Source organism: Geospiza fortis, unplaced genomic scaffold (assembly GCF_000277835.1).
Source record: "Geospiza fortis unplaced genomic scaffold, GeoFor_1.0 scaffold40, whole genome shotgun sequence".
Taxonomy (NCBI): Eukaryota; Metazoa; Chordata; class Aves; order Passeriformes; family Thraupidae; genus Geospiza; species Geospiza fortis.
In genome coordinates, this window is record NW_005054297.1 from 21542850 (window position 1) to 21558849 (window position 16000).

Consider the following 16000-nt stretch of genomic DNA (forward strand, 5'->3'; position numbering starts at 1 on the left):
AGGGAAAGAAGCTTGCAAAATGAAGTGTAGAGAAGGTGGATAGGGATTTATATTTCAGTTCTGCCATAAGAATGAGAGGCATAAAATAAAACTAGTAGTATTCAGAGCAAACCAAGGAAGAGGTTTCTTCACACAACTTACTGAGCTGCCACATGGTGTTATGGATAGTGAAAATCTACATGATCTCAAAGTATGACAGTTCAGATTCCTGGAAGAAAAATAAGAGCTGTTACAAAGAAAAATAGATAATGTTTCTGCTCAAGAAGTTTTTAAGCTGCATCTTGCTGAGGTTTAGATAATATTCTGAGAAAGTATAGCTATGTTCTTGCTTTCATTTTCCTCAGCTTCCTGCTGTTGGTCACTGTAAGGGTCAAGATAGCAGGCCAGAGAGACCCTTTTTCCCCTGGTATTTCCACTCAACATACAAGCTGCATCTATTCCAGAAATATTAATACCTAACAAGAAAACAGAAAGTAGGAAAGCCTTTTGTATAATATGTCAGAGTTTACCTCTAGAAAAAAAGTCTTTCTTCCCTGAAAAAGAACCATTCCTGTGAGGATACAGCTGTCTGAAAAAGGCCTTATGATTTTCATGTTTATTGCTTCTCAGTCACTTTTGGTTCAAAGAAGTTATTATTTCTCACTTAACCTATATAAGCAATATCATCTACAATTATAAGTTGATTTGATCACTTTTAAAATAACTAATGCATTGCATCACAGAGAGTTTTGCATCTTCTAAAAAATATGTGTTCAAATTCTTTCATGCCCTTACTGGTTTCCTTTATTGACTTTTTATATAGTTTTCATAGTTATTTTGATTGGACAACAATATATTCATATTCACTTTTTTAAAGTAGAAAATAAAAACCAAAAGTTCTAGTACTGTCTGTTACATACCAGCAAAATAATTCATCTAGTTTGACACATGCTGCCTAATCTAGTACTGTTATTATTCTTGTCTCTTCTCTTGATTACTTATTCTACAGTTTTTTAAGTTAAAATACTGTAGAGGTAAAGAGAGGCAAAATAGCTGCTTTTTTATTTTTAATGAAGAAAGTAAAGATATTTTAATCAGTTAACTGCTTGAGCTTTTCTTTCTATTTTTTTGTCTTAACTGAAATCACTCATTATTTATTTGCTAGTTTATTAGGTCTTTTTATTCTGATGAATGCTTTTGTTTGTTTGTTTGTTTGTTGGTATTTTTGGCATTTTCCCTATTTTTTGCAGCCAGAAAGTTTTTGTCCCAAAAGCAAATTCCTTTCAAAGAATTCAATTTCAGAGTCACACAAAAAAGTTCTTGGCTAGGATTGCATTTTCTTTGCAACACTAAATTATACATTTCACAATTTTTCTCTGCCTGGTCAAAGCAGTGTCATTAAAATTACTTAATATGCAAACTTAAAACTAAATGTTCAATCTTATAAACTCCGGTACCTTCAGTTTATGGGCTGAGGTAATACACTGTCCATTACCCCAGAAAATAATAGACTCCCATCTTTCTCAATTTGTACTTATTATATTTTATGTGATACCAAGGAAAAGAAACTTGGTAATATGTGGTTTTGGTTTTTGGCTCATGCTCTATGGTGGTTTGCTGTGGGCTCCCAGTAGTCATCTTTAACTGTATTGTTGGAGTTTTACAGAGGCTGGCAAGAATTCCCTGCTTCTGATGGACTTTTATGGCTTTGCAAACACTGCTATATCACCTTTACAAAATTTTATTCATACAAAGCTCAAGAAAGAATTATTACATTTCTTTTAACAGAATAAAAATCTGACGCTTGGTATCTCAAGAGAAAAATCCTGGTGTTTCAGAAAATTTCCCATATTGTATAGCATTTGTTTTTACTATTCCTCTTCTTCAAAGTTGCAAAACATTATTTTACATGTTCTATTTAAGGGAGTAGGAATATTTTGGTAGTTTTCTTGTTTTGCTTTCAGAACTAGGTATAAATATTTCCAGAGGCGTAGAGTGGTATATGAGATTTTCCCTGCTCCATCAGCTGTGATTAGAGGGGGGAGAAGTATAGAAAAAAAGTAATTTTTTAACAAAGGCCTCGCCCTCCACTTCTGAACATACACACCTGTAAGTTTCCACAGTTTAAAAAGAAGTATTCTTGTGGGAGCTGTTTGTTAAAATAGTACAAACTGTCAAGATTCTTGGCTTGTTTTCTTCTATTCCAAATAAGCACTCATTTTTAAAAGGAAAATGAAGCACTTTTGTAATGACAGAATCAGCTTGGTGTAAGCCTCATCTTGTCCTTACATTACATTTTCATTCCTATAGAATGAAGAAATAGAAAGATATGTTGCTGAGTATGCCAAGCTGGAAAAGGAACACTCCCCTTGCTTTCAATACAGGACTGAACATGATGGAGAATTAGTGATTGGTTTTGCAACACAAAACACCAGTGCTATGTTGCCATCAATTTTGCCAAGATCAATGCATTTGTAAACCCAAAATATCTCCAGATTTCTTCATCATGTTCTGCCTAAAGAGCGAAACACTAGGCAAGAAGCTTCCTCACTGAGGTTAGTGAACCTTTTTTTTATTGATTTTTAGTAAATTTTGGATTTAATTACTATCAGAGTATTGTCTTCCCCCTCATCCCCATCCCCCAGGCAAAAAGTGAGGACAAGGCTCTAAATTATATCCAAAGTGTAACTTATAAACACTGGGACTTGAGTCAGATTTGCAGGTAAACACTTGGTAAATTTTTCTGCTAATTCAATACAACATAGGTGTTACTTAATTTTAAAACTTTGGTTTTTGTATCAAAAATAAAATCTTACTAAAGAGAAATGGGAAAAAATCACAGAAATGAAGATGGAAAATCTTTAGAGTAGGACAAAGCAATTGTCAGAGTTAAATACTGGATGCCAAAAGGGGAAAATATTTTTAAAATCCCATATTTGCAGGATCCTTACAGTTTTTCTGTAGGTAACCAATCTTAAGCAACATTTTGGCTACATGGTTTATTCATCTCATTTTAGCTATTATGGTAGCATGCATTTGACTGAGCAGCAGGATATCTTTCATGTACAAAACACCAAGTATTAGTAAATTGCATTCCTGTCAATCTATTATTTAAACAAAAGCAAAAAGAACTTAAATGCCCTAGGAAATCTACTAAAGGATTGTGTTGTTTTCTACCAATACAGGATGATTACAAGTGTGGAAAGATATCATGCTGAAAATTTCTGATATGCAAGTATATATAAATATTTTAATAAAATACAAATGTACTGTAAGAATGTTAGTGACATGCTTTCTACTTTCCATAGATGTCTTGTGGCCTTCTGCCTGATCTTTGGAAACAATAACTATGACACTGATGTATTCAGTGCTATTGTGTCTGTTGTATTAGGCAAAAAAAAGACACTTCAGAATAAGATATTCTGCTTAAGACACATTTGGATGAACCTGGGGTAAGTCTGCCTGGGAAAATGGGATTTAAGTGTCTAGAAAACAAGATTAGCCTTTTCCATTTGATCTTTGGTGAAATCACGTTGAACTGAGATGTTTTAGAGTTGACAGCTCCTAGTGAATTCGCTTTTTCTTCACATTACAGAATTGGAGAGCAGAGGCCACAGGCCCTGCTGCCCTTTTATTGTCTTATAGCTCTGTTGTGTCAATTCTCATGCAAGAACTTGTGCTGCACGTATTGAGTAGCTAAAGCTTCACTAATAGTATTTGACATTATAATAGATGTCTAGCCAAAATTATAGAAAATATTAGATGGATTCTAATCTCTGTGATTAATAGGATATGTTACTTCATGCCATATTTTTCTTCTTTGAAGTAAGAATACATTATGAATGTCATAATGTAATTCTAATTTTTGCAACTTCCGAGAATTTTTACCTCAAACAGGTGGCAAAAAAGGTAAAGACAACTACCTCTTCCTTGTTTTAATAAAAGTCAAGCAGAAACCTCTGTAGTTAATAAAAGGGAGAAAGTTAAGTGCTACTTTATTTTCCTAATTTTGTAATGCTGAAGGCTACATACATGGTACCATTTAAAAAAGAATAATGTGGCAGACCAGCAAGAAATGAGAAAAAATTGCAGTGGAAATATTATCTGTTCATAATTTTGTAAAAAGCAATCAGCACTCTATATACAAGATAAAAAGTACAGGGCTTCTGAAGAACACATCTCTCATGTGGAAATTGTACCTTGCTTGGTGCTCTCTTTAGCCTGCTGTTGATTGAGTTCAGCAGTTTGGATTTACTGCACAAGAAGCTTCCAGTGAATAAGTATGGAATTTCTTCACTCCCAGGTAGGCATTTACCATTTGCAATAAGAATGCCTATAGAGAAATTAGACACAATTTTCTGAGTCTCCTCAAGTATTAGAGGAATCAAATATTGCACTCAGATAAATAATTTACTAGCCCATAAAACACGACACTTGTGCAAATCAGACCACCTATATGGAATGATTGATATTTAGCTGTAAATGAAAGAGTACCTGAATACCTGGAACACAGTTGTCTCATTTCCATTTAATTCTTGTGACATGCACAAAGGAAAAACAGCGCTGTTTAAATTATAACCATAAACAAGGTTCCAACAGAAGGAATGGATCAACTTGTGCGTAGTTTTCACATCTGGTTTGCTAAAAAAGCCATCTCATAATACATTTAAAGTGTAAGGACTACTGCAGTGATGTGTGAGTAAGGGAACTCTGTCTGCTTCACTAGTTTGTGAAAATCTGAGACTCTTATTGAAACCGTTCCATGACACTCTTTGAAAACCAGATCTGGACATACAATCAGTCCCGCATAACTGGAAGAAGATCGCTTATGACCAGAACTATGGTTTGAATCAGATAGACATAGGTGTGCACTTTGTCTCAGGTATCTATATTTCTAATTCAGATTTCATAATTGTAGGTAAAATGCTTCATGTTTCTCCCCTCCTCAAGCAAGGTTGGGGTTTTTTGGGGGGTGTTCTTGGGAGCAGAATTCTAAATCTAGTCTTGGAGAGAGGAAATGATGTTGGATTTTAATGCTTAATATTAGCTATGTTAGTCATCCATGATAAAATCTGAGATTTTGTGTGAGATTTTGTTAAATAGCTTTTTTTATCTACAATAAAATTGGACCTTTAAAATACCCAGCTGTCCACATTTTTACACAGCAGAGTTAGTATGGTTTGTATGTATAACATGATACACATAGCAATTACAGGAATTAACATAAAAAACATAACAGTTCTATGGAAATATCTTCTAGTTTATTAAAAACAAAACAAAACCAAAAACCATTCAAAAAAAAAAACCCAAAAAAATAAAAGAAAAAAAATTAAAAAATGAAAGCAAAATCATACAGAGTCCAGCAAGGCACTTCACTGTGTTACATTAAAATCTTCATAAAGTTATGATTAACAAAAATACACATTGTAAAAACTTGTATTTGCAGTACAAAGAAAAAGGGGGAGAAAAATGGCATGCTCTCTCTAAGGCAAAAAACCAATGAACCTCAAAATGTTGTTTCTACTTGATAAAATTGTAGCCTTTACTTGTTGAGCAATATCTGTTCGCTTTGGCAACCAGAATACTTTGAATGCATTACTGCTGAAATACCAAAGGAGCCATGAAAGAGTCAGTTCCACCTATGTATAACAGATTATTCAGATCACCAAAACTGTTACGAAGTTCATTTCACAATGTTGACTTCCATAAGAGAGGTCCTTTAACTAGAAAGAGACAAATTGGTTTTTAGTTTCCAGAGTTTAAAAGATTGGCAGGAAAAAAATGTGGTGGGAGGGGGGGAGATGTCAGGTTTTTCTGGGCCTAGGGGTACTGAATGAGAAGCTTTTGACTCCATGAAGTCATTACTCTAGTTAGGGTTACTTTAGAAAGACTTTATAATCATCAGATGAAATGTAGGGGTTTTTTCTTTTTGGGGAAAAAATCCCCTACATTTTTTCTTTACTTTCTGGAATCTTCTTAATCTGTTTTTTGGTTTACCTCTACTTTTTAAGCTTTTCCCACACCTGCTGTGTCTCAAATGCTATTTCCTTTATTTAATCTGTCTACTTTCACACTTTGTAGATCACACAGCTTTTTTAATGGTGTATTTCCCAACAGACAACTGCATCCAAGAACTCCATCAGAATGCCAGATCATCTAGCAATATCCTATTTCTATATGCCTTGATTTTGACTGTCCAAATGTCTCAGACAGAAATCAAAGTAGTTTAATAGAAATCACTCCATAAGCAAGATGACAATATTAAGGACCTAGCAAATTTTTAGTCTGACTTATTCAATTGCAATGTGAATTTTTTTTCATTCACTCATTTGTTAATTCTCCAGTAAAACCTATTGACATTTCTAATCACCTTTTGTCACAGCTTTCAATTTTTGCTCAATAGAGAGCCAAAAAGATGAACAATACATCAATTTTAGTATGAAAGCATTATCAGTCAACAATCAAACACTCCCCTTATTTTATCAATTATGCCACTATAATGTTTGCTCCATTTTGATAAACAAATGGCCATGCTGGAGACTAGGTTCCTGTCCTGTCCCTCTTTCCACCTGTATTTATTTTCCATCCCCTTATGGCATTGGATCTCCCCAGGAACAAGTATTCTAATTTAGATTCTCAACATGATATTTCTTTTCTGTAACTTTAGGCATCTCAAAGTTAGCATATAATCTCCTTCTGTCCCTAAGAGAGAGAAATATTTTAGCACATATCCTAAAGTGCCAAAGAAATGGAAAACTACTTTCTCTTTGGAAGAAGTCTGTTTTGTTTTTCATTGACTGTAATGAAACATCAGTCGCTTGGCTTTAGACTGGAGCCTTAATTCTGGGATGACAGAAGGGAGATGAGGTCCTCTCCTATTTGTTTTAGTCTTTGTGTTGTTCAGTTAGTTTTGATGAATATCTGCCCACACATGACTACTATTGAAAACAATTGTAGTTCTCCATTTGGATTTCACATTCTTTGGTCAGAAAATGTTGGCATGATGCAAGAGGAATATCAAGGCAACAATGCCCTTGAGGCATCCTGGCATTTGCTTGGATTTGAGGATTTCTACATATTCTAAAGTCTAGAACAAATACAGTTCAACTGATGACCTTAAGAAAATGTCAAGAAAGCAGAAATATTTTTTTTTAATCTTTGCATGGTACAAATTAGTAGAAATAGCCTGTAAATGTCTATTTAAAGATAAACTATCTTTTTAATGAAAGAAAGCATTTAAACATGCTTTGAAATGTCAAACTGACAGCTCTGTTTTGTTAAAAGCAAATGGTTTGGCTTTGCATCTTAGGAAGGGTGAAAAAAGGAATTTGCTTATAAGGTCAAGTGTTCAAGCCAACCTGAAAAAATGAGTTGTGTTATAATTACTCCCACTGCTGTGCAAGCATGAAGTTGACTGATGAAATGAGTCTTCTTAATTATGAACTTTGATATTGTATATTTAGGGTAAGCTTTTGAAAACTCACTGAGTTTGATCCCAGCTTTTTTTGACTTTGACTGAGAGTAGATTGAACTCAAAAATTTGTTTTATTCCTACTGGCACAGAGCATTATAATTTAACAAGGGATTTGTTACACAGTTTTACTAAACAATAGGTCACACAATGTGCAAAAAAAAATCCTTTGAATCTACTGTACATCTAGACTTTGAAGTTCTGTTTTAAAAAAAGGGAATCAAATCAAATGACTTTTCAAGATCTTCTATGAATATTAACAGCCTTGCTGTGCCTACTTCTGCACGAATACATCTCATTCTCATTTGAGTCTTACCCCTTTTGGCTTAGGTGATCGACATAGATGGAAAAGGGCAAGAAAAGGAACAGGGACTTAGAAAAAAAGATGTGATTTGAAAGAAGGCTATTACAATATAAGAGGATATTATTACAATTAATTATGGCTCCTAATTCCCTCCAGTTGCCTTAAAGATTTTAGTGCAAAACTGTAGGCTATAGATATTAGCCTGTCAAATGAACAGTTTCAGAATTGTGTGGAAACAAATATTTCTTTGGACTATTTTGATGTTTATCTAGTTTTATCAACTAGAATACTAGAACTCCACAGACCCACTAGTAAACACCTATTTTCATTCTAAAATCTTAGAAACTTACTAGGAGTAACCCAAGAGCAAAAGGTGTGTGGTGAAGCCATCTGCTATCTGCAATGCCTTAGAAGCAGAAAAATGCTTTTTAAACTATAACATAGCTTGTCTCATCTCTCTTGTAGCTGTCTTTGTAGTCTCAGCGGCAGCACCATGTAGTTAGGGTTCCCTGAGCTTCACCAGGTTACATTCCTAATTTGGCCAGGTCCCAGAAAAAAAAATCCTGTCTTGTTTCCTCTCTTTGTATGTAGTTGAGCTCATGGGCTTGGAGAGGTCCTTGACTGTATACTAGTCCATAAAACAGATTAAAGTAAGTTATCATCAGGTGGTCTGACAGTCCAGCCTCAGCTGGGGCAGAACCCAGCACCATACTGGCCTGTTCCCTCATCCCAGAGTCCTTCCATGGCAGAGGTGCTGCTCCTGACTGGTCACACCTCAAGGGAGCAGAGAAATATGGTGGAAAGATGACTCGGGCTTTGCTTTACCCTGCTTAATTGTGATATCTATGAGTGGCCATACAGTTACATAAAAGGTAATATTTTACCACTCAGCATTATAAGGCAGAAAAAAGTAAGCAAAGGGAACATCTGTGCATCTCTGAAAATTATTTTAATGTAATAATCCACAGTTTGGAACCTATCATTTTTTTAAATAAATTATTTGCAATTTCTAGCTTTTTAAAATATACATGCTTGTCTCTCTGCCTCCTCCTCCTCTCTCCAGATCAGCTGGTTACCCTGGGAAGATGCCATCACTGCAGGGAGTCTTACTAAGAAGCTGAGGTTAGTTTTAGTTTTGAATACACTCAGGCTTATGTTCATTATCAATAGAGAAGATTAGGTTGAGTTCCACAGCTGGAACCTGCTCCTGAAAGTGGTCTGTTGATCTACCCTTTGCACTTAGGAATTTTATACTGAGACAGATTAGTTGAAGTGTCCCTGCGGAGTATAGCTGTAGGTTTGTGATGGGATAGGAATTCAAAAAATAGATTTGGCCCAGCATGCTACGTGCTTTTTAGGTCAGTAGTAGCTGCTTGAACTCAAGTTAGAAAGAGATAAGCAAGCAGAAGGACGATGGATGTGCTCTACTTTGTGCCTGCTTTGCCCAGTGATGGTCTCATACCAGTTGCATCAGTCGCCTAGTTTAGCCTGAAGTGTTGAACATCAAGACTCTGTTCAGAGACAGATTAAGAGGTTGTGGTGAAAGTAGGAAGCAGTCAATAACTGTTCTAAGCACATCTCTTACTGCATAAATTCTTTAATGATAATAGGGGAAACTAGCATGGCTTTCACTATATCACAACAAACTAGGACCTCTGCCATCCAATGTTAAGTGTGTAGGAAAATAAAATTTTCTGGACAGACAATGAAGGAAGGAATTGTTTGGGGCCCCTGATGCAATCTCCATATCAGTGCACCTTCGTTCTTTAATTTGTTGTCATTGCTTTTTGTTTGTTTGTTTTTTCTTAGCAGCTTTTGAAAAGTGAAAAGGTTAGGGATTGAATTTTGAATTCTTAGAGATGTTGGTTCCTCATCTTTCTAGGTCTGTGCCCAGGACGTATCCTGAGGTCTAATAGCAATAATAATGCTCTTGGTTCAGCACAAAACATACAACTTTTTGAAGGGAACATGTCATGGTTTTTATTAAGCAATTGTTTAGCAGAGAACAAAACCTTCTTAGTAACCAAGTTAAGCATGTTGCAAATTCAAACTTAGTAATGGTAACTTGCTGACTGAAAGCTGGCATGCAGGTTTCTCATTTTGCTTTGTTTTATTTGTTATTATTAAAAAAAAGGAACTAAAATATCTGAAGCTGCTGCTTTACTGTTTTTCTGTGAGATGTATCCAAAAAGCTGGTACATGGAGTTTGGTTTAGGTTTATTCTCTTCCTAACTGAATGATTAAATCTAGTTTCAATGAGGATGGCAGTAGCACTCTTAATTTCATTGAAAATTATGAAGACTATTTTACAGATTTGATTTCCTGTGTACTTCCTTTCAACCTTGTCTCTTGGACTGACTTTTGGTGTAATAATGATGTGTAAAAATAAATATTTTTGTTATGACTAAGCATAGTGGTCTGAAAATGAGACTGCAAGACAAGAACAAATTTACTCTGTGGTTTAGACCTGAATCAATGAGAAATGGGATTCAGTTTCCCTCATATATAAGATCTGTCCTATGGGCTTAGATAAACCATCTGTCTAGACTGTTTATCTTTTTTTTTTTTTCTCCAACAGTTACAATTGAATATGTTACTTAAGAAGAGCACAGTGAGAGTCTGCTACTGCAGTCAATTTCCTTCATGCTTTTCCAGCATCTGTATTCATTGAATAAAGTATCTAACATTGGACTACTCCTCCCTTTCACCCTTCCAGCTCCCTTTTACTTAAAAATCATGTCATGGTCCTGATGTCCGAACTATGTCTGGTGCATTTTAAACCTCACAGTTTAAACCTCTCGTAACAACAAATTCCAGAAGTTCGCTACCTGGTGTATCAAGGAAAACAAAAGAAAAACCCAAACCAGTATCCAACCCAAACCACAAATCTCTCTTTCATAATTTTTATCTCCAACTATTTTCAGCTGTGTGAAAAATGAAGTTGGACCTAAGAAAGAACCTTGGCCTTTAATGTCCCCACATTTTGGTATTTCTGGTTTCCGAACCAGTATGATGGGCTGAAGGAAACCCTGCAGTGTGGATCAGGAAGTCAGAAGGGAATTTCAACCTTTAAACTTTGCAATAGGTCAATAATGCTTTTTCTGACCCCAAGGAACCAACAGCAGCACAGGGGAAATGTACTTCTACTTTGTTATATGTAAAGATGGGAATTAGGGAGCAAGGACAGCAAAGACAGATAGACTTAAAATTGGAAGTAATTCTCATGAAGTATAAAAATAATTAGAAAAAAATAGGAGGTAGTTCCCTTTCTATTGAGAAATGAGAGTGTTCCAACGTGGGAAGAGTCAGGTCTACAACTACAGGAAAGGGAACATCTGTCTGGATAGAAAATCCTCAAAAAAACATACAAGAATTAAGCCCTATTGCAAGCTTAAAATGAATCTGCCTAAAAAGCAAATACCACGTGGGAATGTACATGGGTACAGAAGAATGGGTTGGGGTGTTTTGTTCTGCACAACACAGTCAGTTTTGAAGTACCTTCTTTCAGTGTTGAGCATCAGCTTTCAATTAACCCCTGGACAAATGTTATTCAAATGGCAGTTACAAACGTAACTTCATCAAGACTTTGAAAACACTGATCTTATTTAGCTTAAAACTAGAAGATTAGTTAAGGAAGGCTAAGTGTTCAAATCTGTAAAAGGCTATTTTAAAAAGGAGAAAATAATTGACTTTTATAAATAAAACATATTAAGAAAAAATGAGGATCATTAAAAGGATGCATTTATACTACTCTGGGTTTGGAAGTGAACGGGTCTCAATAATGTTTGACAATATTTTTAAGGTTTTAATAATTCAGCATTTTACATTTGTAGGATTTAGCATATTCCTAATTTCTAAGATAGGCAAAATATTGAACGGAATGTTAGAAGCACTGAAGAAAAAGAGAAGGAATGCAGCAGATATCCAAGCGAAGAGGAGGTATACAGGAGCAAAATCAGGAGAAACTGCATCTCTTTAAAGAAACAATTATTTCTGCCATTGTTTTAGATATTACATAAAAATGTCTCTTGAATTTATTTGATACCGTCTTGCCCTGCTATACTACCAAATTTTGTAAGTATAACTGGAAGAAAAAGATTTTAAATAAGCTATCTCATAGCTTGTCACTTGGAAAACTACTGCAGGAAGGTATGGATCATGCTAAGTGTTTGTATGTTTAGTGGTCATGTGCTGTTAGCTCCTAATATTTTTGTTGAATCTAGGACTGTTTATTTAGTGACATGGCTTCAGCTATACACAGTTTAGATTGTGCACAGCTTTCACTTAAGAGGCAGCATAAATTTGCAATCAGTCATTTTATTGTTTATAGTCAGAGGTTATGACAATGAACATCATCAGTCTACAGGATGTTAAATTAATATTCTATGGATACTTGTTGTGTGAGACCTTACATCACAAGAGGGAAGAAAAACTATAGTAAAGAGAAAAATCATAATGTAAGTCAGCTGAATGTGTGCTAGGGCTTTCTTTATTCTAAGCTTTAGAGATATGTAATTTTCTTTGGTTGATTCAAACACTTTTCTTGAGATGTAGCCTGGTGCTGTCCATTTTTGCATCATACTACCCCTTTTTATAGCAAAGGTTGGAAGGGTTTTACACTATTGCAGTCATTTAGTCTGTAACACAGAGAAATTCTAATGTTAGATGCCAATGGTTTTGATTTTAACAGTTTAAAAAGGGAATCCCTGAGAACAAAGAAATCCCAATAATCCTGTAATCCTTGCATATCAACGGGTGTCAAAAAGCTGAATTCTAAGGATTCTTGTCTTGTTAATTAATTTTCAAAAGGGACCAATTTTTATACTAAACAAAAGACAAATTTCTAGATAACAAAGTGCAGGCTGCTAGGTCAAGCATTGCAGAAAATGATCTTGCAGCAACGATGTCTTTTCTCATTGAACTGAAGTTATTTGTCCTGGCAATAATGCGAATGAATGGATAAAACTACATTTCAGGAGTCCTAGCTGGAAGTTTGGTGTAGAACAGTTTCCCATGGGGTTTTACAAGAGAGGATGTCTGATCAAAGCCAAGGAAAATATTTCAGTAGCTATTGATGATCTCCAAGCCACCATGCTTAGATCCTTTTCTAGGATTATATAAGGAAATACTGAATGAGGGCCGATACCAAGAAAAAGATAGGGCTTTAAATGTGCTTTTGATGAGTGAGGAAGTAATCAGTTTTACTGATTACTCTCATAATCAGTAAAACTGGCAGTACTCCTAAATATTTCCATTAAATTATATTTTATGCAAATAAGAAACGTAGAGAAGCACACTGCAGCCTCAAATCCACAGTACCCCCCTTTTTCAGTAGCTACGTCTTCTGTAAAGCTGGTTACTCTAAGTAGATAAGCAATATGAAAAGAAATGTGTAATAAAACTTTGGATTGCATGATTCAATGGCAGAAAATGTATCAGTGAGCAGTTGTTTTGTCCAGTTTGGCACTGAATCAGAATTACCTTTTCTCTTTTTTTTCCCTAAATATTTATGGTTATTCACATTTCCCCTAATTTATGGTATCTACACCAGACATTGATATTTTAGACACTGATCAATATCAGATTTTTTTTTTTTTAATCATGAGAGGAAATATGATGGAGTCCCATCTGTAAAGGAACTAAGGAAGCTTACTTAGTGCCTTCATCTTTTGGGATGACTCCAGAATGGCACTTCCACAGTCTTTTGAATTGCTGTACACAGGGAGCAATGTTTTTTTACCTTTGAGATTTACATTAAACATAAATGCCATGGAAACTTACCAGTAAGACTGATGTGTATTAAAACAAAAACAAGCCATGGTATCTGATTTTAACTCTTGAGTATGCCTCTGTCTGTTTGTTTAATAGGAGAATGAAAAGGAGATTGCTTTAAACCAAACACAATAATTTAAATATAAAGATAATGGAGATCACATTCTGTAAAAAGAAAACATTTGTTAGCATTTATTTCTAAATTAAGCAACTAAACCTCATTATGAAAGCATGCTACTGTTTTTTCTTGCTCTTAATGCTCATGTATTTCCCACTTTCTGCTCACATTTCTTGCACTGAGTTTTCACACTGCTAACAAATGGATAGGAAACAGGCACTGAAATGCATCTGTTTTTCAGAAACAGAATGTATCTGAAAGGAATATATCAGGTATTTCTAGATACAGGAGAGGTGTGTTCTTGGCAGACATACATTACACCAACTTGAACAAGGGATTGGGGCCTGGATTTTTAAAACTCATTCTTAAAACAATATTAAAAGAATTCATTTGAAAGATTCTTACCTCTGACATAAAAACTGTTGTTTTATTTTTCAGTAGCTATTGTTGCCATTGAAGCATACAGGACAGTCAGATCCAGACTTGTGTCTCTACATTTTTAGGATATCTCTTTAGTCACCTGGGTTTATAAGGTCAGCTCACTATTAGTGTACACAGTGTCACCTAGAATTTTAAATTGATTGTCCTGTAGGCTGATTTCTACTTAATTTCAAAACAAGAAGAGAAATATTAACTATTAGGTGGTGGAGAAAGTATGAAATATATTTTAATTTGTAAACCTTCAAATTAGCCATCTTTTATGGGATGGAGAAAAATACAGTCTGGATTAAGGCAAACCTTAGCGTCCCAGAGCCAATGGAATATTTATATGTTTGTGCACAGAACATATAAACTATCATAGATTTCAACCACTTTCTTGTTAAAACCTTGATTAGACTGAGACTTCAGCCCCCACAACTATGGTTACTAGCTTTCAATTATGACACATGAAACTTGCTATACAGGGCAGTTGGTGGAAATGCTCTATTACATAAAAGCCTTTGATCCCATGATGGATGTTCTATGAATTGTGGGGGGAAGAATGAAAGTGCTGGAGAACTGGGGAAATAAATAATGAAGCCAGCTGATATTATGATGGCACAGCAGGAGTGGTATGTTTCATTCTGTTTTGTGATTTAATTCCGTGGCTTCTCCTTGCACAGCACTCATTTATTGAAATAATATTATCTGTGCTTGATTTGCCAGGCAGGTTTTATTAAAGTGCTGCACATGAACTTCTCTATACCAGTCTGTGGTACTTTTGAGAGATTTTTACTATATTTACACTCAAATCAGTAATGCTGTATTTCTATTTAGATGGATTTTACATCCAGGACGATGGTCTCTTTGGGCTTTAATCCTATGCTTTGATCTGAAGCGCTGTAAGGATCCAGTGAAGAACAATGGTCTTTTTAATTTATGAATGCTATTTTGTATCTTCATAGCTGTTCTGCTTAACTTCTACCCCTGTATTTATTTCATTGCTTTACTCTATCTTGAAAGTATTTAGAAAAACGTTAGTGCTTCAAAAATTTTCTAATGACTATACAACCTCTTAAAATATAGCCCTATTTAAACTTTAGATTTCATTCTGATTGCAAATGAAGTGATTACTTTCTAGCATAAAAATATTTGTGTAGCAGCATGTTGAAATACCATCTTGGAAATGATAACAAATAAATTTAAAAAAACCCAGGAAGTACCTGAGAGCCTCTCAGAGACACCTTTATGTATAACTCCCAAAATGTCACTCCCAAAATAATAACATAATGGGATTCCCAAAGAATAAGAGCAGTGTAACATGAGCAGACTGCCAGCATCTAGTCAAGGCAGTCAGGGATCTGCCAACACAGTTGGTTCCCATACAGTCTAATTACCAAAAGATGTACACAAGTGATGCAGAAAACAAACTAAAAGCTTTTTAAATATTTACACAAGGGTCAATAATCAAGCAAAAAATAAGAGTATAAGGAATATAACATTTTCCTTTTGTGTAGCTGAGATTTGAGCAGGCAGTAGAGTGTTACTTTGACAGCAATATGCTTTCTTTTTAAACTTTTAATCACAGGGTAACCAGAATACAGGATCTATGCTCAGTTTTATTTAGGGCTCTGAATGGGGTGTTACTTCTCATCGAAGACGGCTTCAAAATGCCATTGATAGGAAGGCTACAAATAATTATGGTGCTCTTTGGATTACTGTTTCTGACACGGCAAAATCCTTTATGCTGCAGCCAAAACTAGCTCCATACTGTCTTATGTGAAGCTGCCAACACTGCTCAACAAGTAACTGATTACGATTCACAAAAATTTTCTTGGATGATTTCTCTGTGTGAGTTTTACCGAACTTCACCCCTTGGCTTCCGAGCCAAATTAAACCAGCCGGGCACGTCCCTTTTTCCTCGGGGCTGGGACCT

The 16000-nt window shown here is 35.1% G+C and overlaps 1 protein-coding gene across 1 annotated transcript in view; it reads left to right on the top strand.

Annotated features, from left to right (window-relative positions):
• The first annotated feature begins 4228 nt into the window (after positions 1–4228).
• Positions 4229–16000, top strand: part of VEGFC (vascular endothelial growth factor C) — an 81605-nt gene continuing 69833 nt past the window's right edge. Inside the window, exon 1 of the mRNA XM_031065993.1 lies at positions 4229–4282. Coding sequence (XP_030921853.1) covers positions 4262–4282 — 21 coding nt within the window. The 5' untranslated portion in view covers positions 4229–4261. The remainder of the gene's footprint in view (positions 4283–16000) is intronic.